The sequence below is a fragment of the Triturus cristatus genome, chromosome 12 (assembly GCF_964204655.1).
Source record: "Triturus cristatus chromosome 12, aTriCri1.1, whole genome shotgun sequence".
Taxonomy (NCBI): Eukaryota; Metazoa; Chordata; class Amphibia; order Caudata; family Salamandridae; genus Triturus; species Triturus cristatus.
Window position 1 is genome coordinate 108,947,586 of NC_140595.1, and position 15,207 is coordinate 108,962,792.

General features: G+C 44.2%; 1 protein-coding gene across 1 annotated transcript in view; it reads right to left on the reverse strand.

Moving 5' to 3' along the window:
- Positions 1-15,207, reverse strand: part of HAX1 (HCLS1 associated protein X-1) — a 91,763-nt gene that overhangs the window by 12,676 nt on the left and 63,880 nt on the right. Inside the window, exons 2-6 of the mRNA XM_085639798.1 lie at positions 13,594-13,817; positions 10,611-10,795; positions 9,685-9,745; positions 5,924-6,039; positions 5,425-5,578 (exon numbers count right to left, since the gene is read on the reverse strand). Of these exons, the coding sequence (XP_085495924.1) occupies positions 5,425-5,578; positions 5,924-6,039; positions 9,685-9,745; positions 10,611-10,795; positions 13,594-13,817 (740 nt within the window). The remainder of the gene's footprint in view (positions 1-5,424; positions 5,579-5,923; positions 6,040-9,684; positions 9,746-10,610; positions 10,796-13,593; positions 13,818-15,207) is intronic.

Consider the following 15,207-nt stretch of genomic DNA (forward strand, 5'->3'; position numbering starts at 1 on the left):
TGATGAATACAAGGGACTCCTGAGAACAAATCTTTAACCCAGGGGAGCTAGCAGGCAGGATACCCACTGGGATAATGTTAAAAAGACTCATGCCGCTGGATTAGAATCATGCTTGCACCAAAGCCAGTCATCGCATAACAAGGGTTCAGGAGGAAATGGCAATCCTCGTTCAGAGAGTACACTTTGAGCGTCCCACCCTTTTGTTTTTAAAGCTCTGTTTTTATAAAGACAAAATAACCCCAACCGTGGACTACCAGGACTGTTGAGCTCACTGGAGGACAGTGATGTTCAGTAAATATTACAGAGCAGGATGGCATTACTGGGGACATCTCCTAATAGAACCATTTTTCAGAGCCCTTCAGTGGTGTGTACATTTATCCCTGAAAGCAAATAAGAGGAATTAATCTTTTTAATAATCAATTATATATTTAGAGGCAGGGTGTGCATTTTTGAGATCCCACTTTTGCACAAAGCCTGCAGTCTTGCTGCTTGTAGATTTCTCCGCAAGATTGTAAAAGCACAAGTCCTAACATGACCTGGAAAAGCAACCCTCTGTCCTATTTGTCTTTTCAGACCTGCCTTGTTTTTCCCCCACAGGAACTATGAGGCAAATCCACAGAATGTGCTCTGTCATTTTACTTCGCAACAGAAACAAGGCTCGAGTGCTTAGGGGGTGCATCCAAAGTGCACATATAGTCAAGGATGATTACCGACACCTCATTCCAAAATATGGGCAACGGGCAATCCCAAAAAAAAGAAAAAATCAGAAGCACATGTAATAGTTTGTCATCTTCCTCTGGAGGGAAGATGACAAACTAATCTCTCACCTGTAAAATCTCACCAATGCCCCATAATTGGGTTCTTGCCTTCTTCATATTCGAATGTAAAGTATGAAGCCACAGAGGCTCAGCATATGTAGAACTAGGCAGCTGTTTGCAGAATGAGTGGTGAACAACAAAGACTAGCTGTGAGTCTGCAAAAGATAGGTGTATGTGTAGGCTCCATTTCTCCACTGTGGATGTGTCAACTTCATAGCCTTTATTCCCTTGGTCTACAACCCCATACTGTAGCTGTCTAAAGTCAACAGGAGAATCACCATATAGGCACTGTAAAGCAAATTTTACCTCCGCTACACTGACCTCCAGCCCAATTTCTTATGTTCTCCAAGCTACTGTCTAGCATTCAACAACACTTGGCACAGAACAGAAAATTTGGCCGGTTTTGACCAGCTTGCCCCACCTCTACCAGGAGCTGAATCATCGTCGACGGCGGGCTCGTTGACAGGAGTTGTGTCACGGTGGGCTCATCGACGAGAGGTGAATCGTCATCCAAAGCGTCGACCGCATGCGTTCCGTCGACAATGAGTCAGGCGTCGAAGAGATTGGCATCGTCGACGGCGATATTGTAAATAGACGATGGGATGTTTTTCGACGACGACGAGGAATCACTCACCCTCTGAGATTTAGTCGACTATGCTTTTTTCAACGTCGACAGGATCCCAGCAGACTCAGAATTCGTTTTTTGCTGTTTTGAAGAAGTTTTTTCAGAAATCTTGATTTTTTCAGCAGATTTCACCCCCAAACTGAAGGCCATTGGACCCATCGGACCCGAAGGTGCACCAGTGGAGTACATGGCTCTTGAAAATACCCCGTACATTGCATTTAGATAATGCGTGGGGTCCTGACCTGGTCCAGGGAACGCAGGGTACTGATCAGGCATCACTGGACTTGGGCCAACCGGCACGGACGGTGGAATCTACGGGGGTCGAAGGCTCACCCGGTACTGGAAGATCCTCAACCGGAGCCGGAGCCGGAGATGGAACCGGCGTCAGAGATGGAACCGGCGTCAGAGATGGAACCGGCGCCGGAGATGGAACCGGCGCCGGAGATGGAACCGGCGCCGGAGATGGAACCGGCGCCGGAGATGGAACCGGCGCCGGAGATGGAACCGGCGCCGGAGATGGAACCGGCGCCGGAGATGGAACCGGCGCCGGAGATGGAACCGGCGCCGGAGATGGAGCCGGTGAATGAACCGGTGAAGCCACTGGAGAAGAAGGACCAACAGGTGAATCCGGAACGGGCGAGGGAGACACAGAGTCCTTACGGCGTCGAGAAAGTGACTTCAACTTCGGAGCCGTACCCTTGTCAGAGTGACGTCGAGAAGAATGTCTCCTCTTCATTTTGTGCTTCTTAGATCTTGAAGCATGCCCCGAAGTCTACTTCAACGCCGACCTCGATCTTGACCTCGTCCTGGATTTTCTCCTACCTCTCTTCTCTTTTTTCATCCTCGCGATGAAAAGCTTTGCTTCTCTCTCCTTTAAAGCCTTGGTGCTCATCTTGCGACAGCAAGAGCATCCATCCACATCATGGTCCGAAGATAGGCACCATACGCATCCTTTAAAGCCTTGGTGCTCATCTTGCGACAGCAAGAGCATCCATCCACATCATGGTCCGAAGATAGGCACCATACGCAGTCGTCATGTGGATCCGTGATGGACATATGCTTTCCACATTCGCGACAGGGCTTGAACCCCGACTTCTTTGTCGACATTTTCACACAAAAAAGGACAGAGAAATCCAGTAGAAATACAAAGTAACAGTGAAGCTACAGATAGAGATTCCCGAAATCCGTTGGCATCTACGGCGCGGAAAAAAGGGAACGGACGTCATCACGCCGACGAGGTCTTCTTATGGAGCCGGTGATGTCAGCGGAGTCGTGCCACTGTGACGACGTCTTCGACCTCATCGGCGTGGACTGCTACAAAAGTTTCCGAATGTTGCTGGCGCAGGGGATATTCACAAGGTGAGGAATCCACTGGCAGATGTATCCATCAGAATGAAAGCTTCTCTTTTTTAGAGGAAGAGTGACCAGTCTCAGAGAGAGGCTTCTTCAAGGTCTTACTCTGTCGTCCAGGGGGATCATCAGATCTATCCCTCTTTTTGGCAAGAGGGATGGACGCCTGGGGACCAATACTGCCATCATCTTCTGAAACAACTTCAGAGATAGCCTTCAGCTTCTCCAACCAAACAGTAATCTTCCTTCTCGGTCTTTCAAAGTCTTAGCAGGGAAAGTTCTACAAATCCTGCAGTACTTAACCTTATGCGCTGAATAAAGACAGTATATACATTCCTTGTGGGGGTCTTCAAAATGCAGTCTCTTCTTCCCACATGAAGAACAGGGCAAAAACAAGCTTTTCTTAGAAGAATCAGACAGAGCTACTCTCAAAATTCAGTCAAAGATGAAGAAAAACTGAGCAGAGCTCAGGGAGACTCCCTGTCACACGACGTGTGGTAGAAAATCTGAGGGTTTGCCTCTCTGTGGAAGGGTTCCAAGGGGGTGCTGCAGCCTGATTGGCTGTGTTCCAAGTTTGGTTCTTTTTACAAAAAGACTGAGATAGGCTAATGTAGTGACCTCATTGGCTGTGTTCCAAGTTTGGTTCTTTTTACAAAAAAACTGAGGTAGGCTAATGTAGTGACCTTACCGTCCATAGTAGCCTATGATATAATGTTTTTTATGACTATTATGTATATATTTTATTGTACCGCGAGACTCCCACCTCGTCGGCGGGAATGATTCTATGCATGTGAGTCTATGAAAGATACCCCAATACTGGATAACAGAAAATTTGGCCGGTTTTGAACAGCTTGCCCCACCTCTACCAGACTGCTTTAAAAGCCAGGCAAGAAACCAGTGAATATATTCCTCCTGATTGAAGGACAACTCCAAATTTAGAGAAAGCTGATTTTATGGTATCGCCTTAAAAAGCATATGCGCGGTCTGTTGCAGGACATATTGTTATCCTACAGTGTGATTAGTGTCCGCCATTGCTTACCATTAGGAGGCTTTATTGGCACTCTAATTTGCTTGCTTCTTGTTAACTGTGTGATTCCCCTCCACTTCATGTGTTTGTACAGCCCCTGAAGCAAGGGTGCATTATCAAGCCCTTCCACTGAACACTTTCTTAGGCGCTACTTTTTTCTTTGTGTTTAAGCGCTCTATGAGTGCATGTGATTTCCCGCTCTCTTGTTCATGTATTGCTCTCCCCCCGCATTGCTGTATTCCTCTGTCTATCCACTGAGATACTCCCCCAGTCCTTCTCGCCTGTGAGGTCTGTCCCCACTAGCTCCATGTCCCTCTTTTTCACTCGTTTGATGCCCACCTGGGCCCATGTTTGGCTTCCGTCCCTCATCCACAGTATTGCTTCTGCCCCATCTGCACCCTGGGTTGCTTTCACACACCTGGGTTACTTTCTCACCCGGTGTTGCATCTGCCTGTCCACTTTAAAATCACACCACCCCACTCGCTCCCTTGTTTTGCTTCTGCCCATCGACTATAGTGTTGCTTCTAGCCATCCACTTAAAAAAAAACATTTTAAAACGTTTTCATGGTTTGTGTCCTCTTTTTAGCTACCGATCCAACTTGGATTGGTAAATTAAATTAAATAAAAGTGCTGCATCACTTTCTAGACATGCCCATGAGTGGTGCGATTTCTATAAAAGGACGTGATCAGACACATCAAAAGCTTTATTTTATTTAGCTATGTGGCACAGCATCAGGGACACTGTACTGCATGTCTAAAACCATTGACAAAGCCAAGCAGGCCCGAAGGCGAGACCTATTAGCTTTCCCATCAGTACAATCTAAGGTCCAAAATCACTGGACCTCAGAGTCAACAGTTTGGTATTAGTCTGGACTTCCAAGAGAGGAATGCCTGCACCCGGCACAGATAGACGGAGCACACTCCTACTGCTGTATTTCTTCGAAGTCTTGGGACAGACCTTTGAATCTGAGAAGCATTGCACCTGTTGCAGAGGTGCAAGAAAAAGAAGCTGCACTAATACAAGTGTAGCAGGAGAAGGTAAGTGTGCATCTAATCCATTCATGAGATTGAGATCTGTTCAGATAGGTTATATAGGAACTGAAACAAATATAAAGTAACAATATGTTTGATTACTCTGTATCCTGATGAAGGGATTTCCTAAAACAAATTACTGGAGAATGGGCCATAGGAGATAGAAAATTTAAATCTTCTCAACGAGATGGTAACAATAAAACAATTAATTCTTCTTGAACAATTCATTTAGATTTAAGTCCAGGTTATTTTTCAAATACCTGTAAAAAACAAACAGCATTGACAACTGGATTTAGAGACATTTCCAATTCATCTACTTCATGGTTTCTATTGACAAATACTAAGGAGTACATCATTGCAAAATTTTGGGTTTTTAGACTGTTGTAATTTGAGACCAGTCTAACTCAATCACTCTGCTCTTCTGACCACTGACCACTGCTTTAGGAAAACTGCAATATTATTGCAATTTAACAACAGCAACATATTATACTTGAGACTAACTAGGCATTCATCTCAATATGTATAAGTAAAATGGAAATCTATGTTAGTTTTTATTCCAGAGAGACACTCACGATCGTCCATATTGATCATCTTCTCTGAGACTTTCTCTTCTCCTTTCTCATCGGTGATCGCGGTTCTTTCAAACACCTGGTCACCTTTCCTTCGGGTTACAGTGGTCTCTACTGTTCCATGGCTGTCTTTGACAGTGCGATGTTCTTCAATGGTCTAAGGAAGAAATATAACATGGCAAAATGAGAAATAATCATGGAAAGCAGGTGACCAACAATCCAAACTTGGATTATTCAGGAGATTATCCTAAGTGAAAGAGGAACAGGATTTATTTTTAATTTTTGTTTTATAGTGTTCCAAAAGGGTTTCATACATATCATGAAATATATCCATCATACTCTTATATTTATACTAAACATTTTCTAGAGGAGCCAGCCCTGATAGATGCTATAATTGCTAAAGCTAATCAGTTTATTGATTGAGACAGGAAATCTAAGCATTGCAAGATGTCACTCTTGTTCAGTCAAATGGGCATGCATACTGCGCAAGAATGATACATACCCCGTCTGGTCCCATTACTTTGGTGACTGACACACTCTTGAAATAAGATTTTGTTTCTGGTTTTGATGGTCTTAGAACTGTGTCAAGACCCTCAGACGATACTTGAGAATCTAGATCTACAAAATGAAACAGGAAGTCGTAAAAGCTTCAACAAGGTCAACACAGCATCATCTTCTCCACTCACTTACAAAGAGGTGCATTGTTTGATTCTACATCCTCCGTACACATGAGATTATCTGCTCTTAACAGCAGCTCCATCTGACAACTATGTTCAGAGCACAACACACCACATTCACCCAACATAAGCTCTAAGAATTCCATGATCCCTACGGAGAGCAGTGGAAATCACCACCTCTTCACAGAGCTGCACAACACTCCTGCCACAGAGAAATACAGCTCATTCTCTTCCTAGTGAGCTCTAATAATTCTCAACTCCATATTGAGAACCCTAAAACTCACACTCTCCGTGCAGAGAGCCCTTTGAACTTCCCCCTACATTAAAAATCCACAAATATCCCGTTCCTACAGACCTCTACAACTAGCCATTACTTGAAACTCAAACTCTCTATACATAGGTTTAGGAAGCTGGTTCTTTATATATCAAAATGAGTTATCTTGTGTAAAGAGGCCAGGTGTTCCCTTATGAGTGGACAGGGGCTTGTTTAGGCAATCCCAATGTGCTCTGCTAAGGTGTAGTGTGATCGGGCAGCTTTAGGCTTATCACAGGAGTGCGAGGCATTTGAAAATATACACAATGGTCAGTACATGAAATGCGACTCAAGAAGGAGCACCACACCAATTTATAAAAATAGCAAGTATCTTTATATATGTTTAGGCATCAGAAGAAAATCATTCAGGTAAGTACATTTTTAAAAAACAAATTATTTTTAGTTCAAAAAGTCAAAACTTGCAATGTCTGGAGACTTCAATTTAATTCTATGGAAGGAAAAGTCGATGCAGCATTCAGGTATAGTACAGCGACTTATGGGACCCTTCCCCAGGAGTTATGGTGAGCGGTAGGCAAGGTCCAAGGCAGCACCAGCAGAACACCACCAACGGCACTAGGGTGGTTGGGTGAAGAGATGCAAAACAGCATATGGTGCCATATGTTATTCTATCGAGAACGGTTGCGGTGAAACAAGGCTGCAGGCTTTCATTGGGTAGCCTGTCGGGCTGAACCACCATTGGGGCTTAAGTCTCACGGTGCTCAGGGACGTAGGGCCACCTTTGGTCCTCTTCTCTATGGCCTAGGGATGATGGGTGCAGAGGTGTTTTAAGGCATTAGGTTTTCTTACCGGGAGCAGAAGCAGTACAGGGGACCTGCATGCAGAGGCTGCAGGTGACAGAGGGTCCACAAGGGGTGAAACCACAAAGGACTCGTTCTCTGGAGGGCTGGGGGACCTCGAGGGCACCACTGGCCCACGGCACCATTGGCCCACTTCACCTCCGGCATGAAATGACGGGTGCAGTGGTGGCTTCAGGCATTAGGTTTTGGCGGTTCCGGAGTCCTCAGTGTCCTTTCTTTAGAGTTTCGGCATGATGCAGGGGACAGTTCTGCTATTCCATGGGAGGTCTTGGATTTTTAATAAAGGTAGACAGTGCTCCCAGATTTTGGAGGCACAACAGCTGCAGGACGAGACGTCTTTGGCGCAATTTTGACAAGGAACAGCAGACAGGCCGGCAGGACTGGGGCCAAGTCAGCTGGTCTCTTCAGTCTTCTGCTTTTGTGGCTCTTCAGCGTCCTTCGTAGGTCATCAGGATCAACTCTTCTGGTGCTAGGGGCTCCCCTAAATGCTGAATTTAGGGGAGTGTAGGGTGGTAGCCAATGAGCAGACCCTTGGGGTCACTATGCCCCCTATATGGCCACTTCCTGTGGGAAGGGGGTTTAACCATGTCCCAGAATTCCTAAGTATGCCATCACAAAGATGGCTACTTCTGAAAAGTCGTGTCAACCTAAGTTGGGCCCAGTTTAGGGGTAGTACTAGCTTGGGGGGTGACACGCCTACCTGACCAGATTAATTTTCCCACTTGTCCAGGTGCAAAGACGGCTTGGACAAAGGGAGTCGCCTTCCTCTCCCATGAGGGGAGCCAGATTCGCATTTCAAAGGCGGTAACTCTTTGATGCCTGCCAGCCTAGAAAGGCTCATCAGCAGGCCATTCTGTGGGAGGGGGTGGCACCCTCTTTCTGGACAGGCTATTGTTCTGGGTCTCCTGAGAGCAGAGGTTCTTACCCTAGGAGGTCAGAACAGTGTCTTGGGTGGCAGGCTGGCAGAAACCAGTCGGTGTGCACACTAGAGGTTAGTAGGTTTTCAGGGGGAACCTCTAAGGTGCCCTCTGTGTGCATGTAATGCTAAATCCAACTCTGGAAATAGTGTGGGTTTATCAATACAAGATGTTTGATACCAAACATTCATATCTTCAGTGAAGCCATCATGTAGCTGGGGAACTTTTTTTCACCAGTGTCCAGCACATGTTTTAAAATGGCTTCCCTGGTCACTTGTACTGGCAGTAATATGACTGACAAGTACAGTGGCATTTCTGCTCATGCAGGTATACCCTAACATGTAATAATCTTCACCCTGACTTGGGGCTGCTAGGCCTGCTGTAGGGGTGACTTACAAATATCACATGCGGTGTTAGGGGACATGGCATGCAGGGATGTGTGACATGTCGTGTTTTCACTTTTGTCTGCACCAAGACACGCAGCCTGCAATGGCAGTCTTGCATGTGCCTGATAGGGGTCCTTTAGTGTGGCACAATTTGTGCTAGTGCCCTAAGGAACCCTCTTTAGTACCTCAGGCCCTAGGTCCCAGGGGTACCATTTACTAGGGAATTACAGAGGGTGCTAAAGGTGTTGCCAAATGGGGGAAAACAATTGTTTTGGGAAAGAGCTCTGGCACTGGGGACCTGGTTAGCAGGAACTCAGTGCACTTCCAGTCAAAATAATATAAGTTGACAGGCAAAAAGAAAGTGGGGGCACCATGTCAAAAAGGGCCACCTTCCTACAATAGGGCTCTACAAATAGTCTTTCCATACAAAGTATGTGCCGAGAGTTATGCAACCTACCACTCTGACAGGTGGACATTCTCTTACTTGCTCACCACTGCTAGATTCTACTGCTCATTTATTCCTAGAGAGCTATGCATCTCGGATCCCATCCCCTTTTGATCCTATGTCAAGTAGCTTGCGTGAGCTCTGCAACTCACCTCCGGCCATAGATTACAGCATGCCTAACTCGACACAGATTCTACAACCACCCCTCCAGACACAGACCTCTACAATCCACACCCTCCTAAACAGAAGGCATTAAAACTGAACCATCTCTATGGAATGCTTTACAACTCTATTTCTAAGGTTCAACTAAATGTTCTTTTTCCTGCATTTAAAGCTTTTCAAATGACAATCACTCCCCTCCTTCTGGGCACCCAATGGATTAGGCCATTGCTCTATTTTTTTAATTTGTTGAGACTCACAACTTTTTGTCACACACTAGTGGAAGGTCCCTGTATCCTACTTCCTGCTCTCACTGCTTTCATAAGGATGATACAATCATGTGCCTTACTAATTTCATTTCTAAAATCCTTTCTGCTATGCCCTGCTCTGCTATCGAAGCCAGGTACTGTCGCTCTTCAACAAGGTCTCACCACTTTACCTCAATCAGCTTCATTTTCAATTGTGATGATTCACCCAAGGAACTTAATCACCAGACGGAAAATCTCATGCCTTATGCCACTCTAACAAAAAGCGTAAAATGTACAGACCTTTATCTTCTAGAGCAGCATCCTTTCCTGTATGTGGTGGAGCCTTCCAGAAATCTTCAATCTAAACAACAAAGAAGGCACTAAGAGCATCACCACTGGTAAAGAGCAATCACAGAATATTCCATATTACGCACTCTACATTACCACCAGTGTACACCTGTTGAAGCACATGATTACTTTTGCACTTATCTGCTGACTGCTGAGATCACCCTTTTCTCAATACCCCCATTGGCCACAGGGGCCTTGCCAGCCTCCACAGGCAAAGGACTTCAAATGGTCTCCTGATTACTCGGTTTATCCCTGATAACCGCAGTATACATGTAAACACCACCACCCCGTGCTCTGAAAAGCAACATGCTTCAGCAGGCTTGGTCCTTTTGAACCCCTGAGTAAGTCTATACCTGGTCCTCGTTCCAAGAGTATCCTTAACTCCCATCTTTGCTTATTCATTGTGTTGCTCCTAACCAAAGCAATTAAATCACTTTCAGTGCAGTCCTGTGATGTTGCAGCATTCCTTCCATCCAAGGATACCAAAAGCCCCCTCTCTGTACAATTGAAGTATATACCTTGAGTACTCTCAGTGTCCACCCTCTCACCTAAAATCTCTCACTTGGGAATGTAAAGACCCAAAAGAATGACCATTAGAGTACTCTTAACTCCAACTTACCAAGTGTCACCTATCTGAAACCCTTAAGTTTCTTCCATATACACGTCACTGCTGCCATCTACACAACAATATCCCACCAAAATGTAGCTCACTCTTAGGCCCAGTCTATCTACATCCCTTCACTCCATACACCTTTAGGTTAGCCTTGCATGCTCATGGGATTCTAACCCTACTGCACCTAGAAGTCCCCCTTTCTTCACTGGATCCTACACAGCTCCAATAAACTTTAGTGGTCCTTCTGTGCACAGCCCCCTCATACCTGGCCAAAAGGCCTCCAAGGATTTCTTCTCTCAGGTGATCGGAAACCAGGAATGTCCCTTGCTTCTGGACGTAGGGATCCTTCGCTGTTCTTAGGGGGGTCACTGTCTGGTTCCTTCAGCATAGAGTCTCGCAGAGACCGGCCCCTTCCTCGGTCCACAGGGTACTCACCAGCACTAGGAAGCTCTGCGTGTGATAACAGCATCAAGCAATGAGACAGCCTCCGACAGTCGGAGAAATAAAGAAGAGAAGCTGAGTTGGATGAACAAGTAAAACTAGAACCAGATACTCTTCTCTCTCACATTGTTGCTTATTTTTGACAAGGATGAAGAAATTAACAAGTTATTTACTGTACCAGTAACATTTTATGGATGTGTACTTTATCCACCAACAAATCATTCATTTTTTTAAAACTCCAAGCATCACACTGGTTCGAAAACACTGGGGTAGTAGTGGTCAGAATTATCGCGCCTTATTTTTTTTTAGCATCAAAATATTTTTGTGGGAAGTAGCTGCTATAACGTAAAAACTTACTACAGATGAGTTGTGAGGTCACAATGCCTGCTGTCATATAAATCATATCACACTGGATCGTGATGATTTTACAATATTGTAAGACAGATGTTAAGAGGCGTTAAGAGCAGCTTTGCCTGAGGAGTAGATGTCACTGCCAAAGAAACGGATCAGCTCTATGAAGGAGCGTTTCAACCCTTGACGTCACTTCTGCTTTATTTGCACACACAACAGAGAAAATAAAACTAAAATTCAATGGTAGGGTTTGAATTTAGATATACATAACTAAAAGACAACAGTAATAATTATAAGAAATGTGAAAGAACAATCAGTGAGTAGCGTTAAGAAGAGTATTCATTGTTAAATACATATCAAATCTAACTTGTCCACTCCAGGGATAACTCAAGCAGATTCCTCATCTTAGAAAGAATCCCGTAGTAGTACCATCATATAAACATGGGTTTGATGAACAAAACTGACTAAAGTGGAACAGAAACAAGACCCCCGCTAGTCATAGATGACACTATACACAATTAACACATACAAGGAATTGAATCACTGTACATGCATGTAATTCTTTGATTATTGTTTAAGGATTAAATGGTTATAAGAGCTCCACTCAAACCTTGAACATAAACATATTTGAAAAACATACTAAAAGCAAGTTATGTGGCGCACATATTGAAAGTCATAACAAACAACTCAAAAAGCTGACTGTCAAGATATAGACATCACCCAAGTAAAAACAAACATGAAAACACAGTGCACTACAAAAGTAAATCACAGAAAAACTAATCTTGACGTCCTTTTCTTTGGTTGGTTATATTAGTGAAGTCTACGGGGCCCCAGAAAGTGTGCTTTGCTTTACTGAGTTTTACTAGAGCCAGTAGTTTGTGTGGCCTTTCTACTAGATTCTTAAGGGAAATGTTCTTGGCTACAAAAACACTATGCCTCACTCAGAAGATACAGACCTCTGTTTTTCTGTGATCTACTTTTGCAGGACATTGAGTTTTCATGTTTGTTCTTGTGTAATGTTACACTGCTCTATATTTGCATAAATACCAGTCTCTAATTTTTTTACTAGTCTAGTGATATCACTAGTCATCCGTAAGAAGAAAGTGACGTATCTGCTAAACTGTAACAACTTACTACATGTCATGATGTCTGCTGACAGAACCAGCAGCATTGTGAAATGCAGGTCAAAAAGCAGGATTGCAACTGCTATTTAAACTATGAAAGGGAAACTACTTCTGAATAATTTTCCCAGAAATTAAACAGTCGCTAGCCGAAAGGAGACATCTATTGCTGCAACTATTTTAGGTCAAGCCTGGGCAGCGCATACCGTGCTCTGCGAGGCATGTTGTATTGAGTTAGGAACTTGAAGCTCCCCCCAGTCTCCACCCACATTTTTCATTGGTTTGCGTCATTGTCTAGTGTAAACTGTGGCTGTTCATTGGTTAAAAGGCTTAATAGTCCCTCCTTAGTACCGCCTGGTCTCATTTTGTAACCTTCCATGGCCACACCCCTCGTTACGTCTGTTGTTGCTCGGTAGGCTTCAATTACAGCCTCTGAGCACTATTTTCTCAAATAGCGTTGTCCTGCCTGCTATTGCAGGGAGGACATGCTCTCTCCTAACGCTTTTTAAAAAATTTATAGCACACATTTGCAATGCAATAGGTGACAGATTTGCGAGAGTTTAAGCTACTGACATTGTAAATGACAATGCCTTTTATTCATCGGTTTTAAAAACAACACATAAATAAAAGGCAATGCAATAGCTCAAACTCTCATAAATGCGAGACCAATTGCATTGCAAATGCTTTTTTTGATTGGCTGGAGTTCATTATATGAAAGCAGTAAACTGTCTGCTAATTATAAGACATTCTGAACTGCAACCGAATTTGAATGCTACTTACATTAGGCTGCTTATGTGTTTGCATCAAATTACCAGCTTTATATCTGTGCATTTAATTTTACGCTACAAATTCCATCTTCATTAAATGTATTTGGAACCATACCATCTGTGCCCTGTGAAAAATCAGGAGACCATGATTTAAATTTGTTCCGGAAAGGGTTGTGGTGTGACCATTAGTTACAATTAATAAAATACAATCTGCTGTAAATTAAAATGATATTGCAAGTAATCTTTGAGTTCCGTGAAGTTATAAAAGGAACTTTGCCTTCATTATCGCTCTTCTGTGTGCTCATGGTACATCTTAAAGACTTGCTATAATGTATGATAGATGGTACGTTATCCCATATATGTTTGCCACTCAGTTTTGGTCCATTGCTCCACGTTCAGTCTCACCTGGTTACATACAAAGGTCATCGCGCTGTGGCGCAGTGTGTTCCCTAGAAAAGACCTCCTGATGAATACTCAACAGGTTTGAAAGCGTGGTAGGGTATACCCTATTTTTAACAGAATACCATCTACACTGAAGAACAGCTTGATGGGTGCTGTGACAACATACCTATTGGGCTGGCTGCCCATTTGTCGATATCGGTAAAGAGTTTGTTGAAGTCCTGGAAAACTTCCTCGAAGCCGAAACTGCCGTGAAAAAAGGATCCTCCAGGGCCAAAGCTGAATCCGAAGCCGTCGGGCGCTCTACTACCAAAAGGGTAAGCACGGCCTTCGTCGTCGTCCTCCTCTTCTTCCTCCTCATCATCATGAGCGATGCCCCCAAAGAAGGGATCTCTGTGTTAAAAAGCCAAGAAAGAGATAGTTTGTATAGTGGCAAACTGCAACAGTAGGCACTGATGCTTTCAAGCAATCCTTGAAGTCTGATCAGCAAGGGATAGAACTCTCCACCCCACTGTCTGCCAAGCAGAGCTCTCTTCCCGAGCACAGGAAGACAATCCCATAGATGTTTTTTATTATTCCGCCCAATCACTAGCTATACAGCACAAAAGTGTACAAAGAAAAGGACTGGAGTGCCTTACTGAGGATCAGCACAGCAAACTGAATTCTCTCTTACCTGACATTGGAAAACTCCAGAGAAAGGTGCAAAGGATCAGAAGCGATGGATAATTCTTTTTTTTATTTTTAGCTGTGCCACAATGATATTTAATATTTCTTATTTCCATTGTATGAGGAAATCCCACTGTAAGGGGGACTATTTAATAAATTAACAGGGCTAGAAATTAACGCATTGTAAATGCTTTTTGAACAAAGCAGGGAAGGGGCAGAAAAGAGGGAAAGTGGAGCTGTGGAATGAACATCAGCTGAGTATCTGGCATTTAGCTTCACCTTGTGTAAATAAGCAGTGGTGGATGCTGTTTATTATATTTTCCTTTTAGAAGTAGCAGGACCAGTGCTTAATTTGACCCAGTGGTTGCAGATGGGGCCCACCGGCACTCGTTTTTGGGGATCAGCACTTATTGTTCCTCATGTGACATGGACCCCGAGCAGGAGAGAGAAAACCAAAAAGGTGGAAATAAAGAGGAAGACAAAGACGGAAAACAGATACAAAGAAAGAAAGCCAGGATGAAAATGAGCCTGGAAGAGTGCGATAATGGACAGGGAGTATCTGCGATTGATTCAAGACTACACACACAGCTTTGGTATTTGGTACCCTCGTCGTTCCGCAGGGCCGTCCTCTGGATTCTAAGCATAACTTTGGGCACCTGCCCTTATTCCTTTGCACATGGATCACTAAGCGGGACCATTCGACGGTCCGGTACTTCCTTTCCCCACAGAGTCTTCCAGAAATCGGAGTGTGAATAACACTGTGTGGTGAAGAGATAATATCACATTTGTCTTGGACATTCCTCTGTAAGGGGCTAATCTACGGGGATCGATATTGTTGCAACCGCCGTTGTCAAGCCCGGGACACTACAAGAGAAGTGCTCACTTGGAACAAGGGCCCCAGGGGTGGGGGAATCCATATAAGGCAGGTGTGGGGTCAAAATAACTATGCAAGCTTGTGCTGTAGCTTTACTTGCCACGGCTTCTCTTTCCATACTGAATGACCCTCTCAAAGTCCATTCGATCAGTGGCGGAAAGGCTACTTCTCGTGGACAGGGAGCCAAGTTTCCATCAGATATTTCAGCTCCACCTGCACTTCACATGAGAACGATTCAGAAAT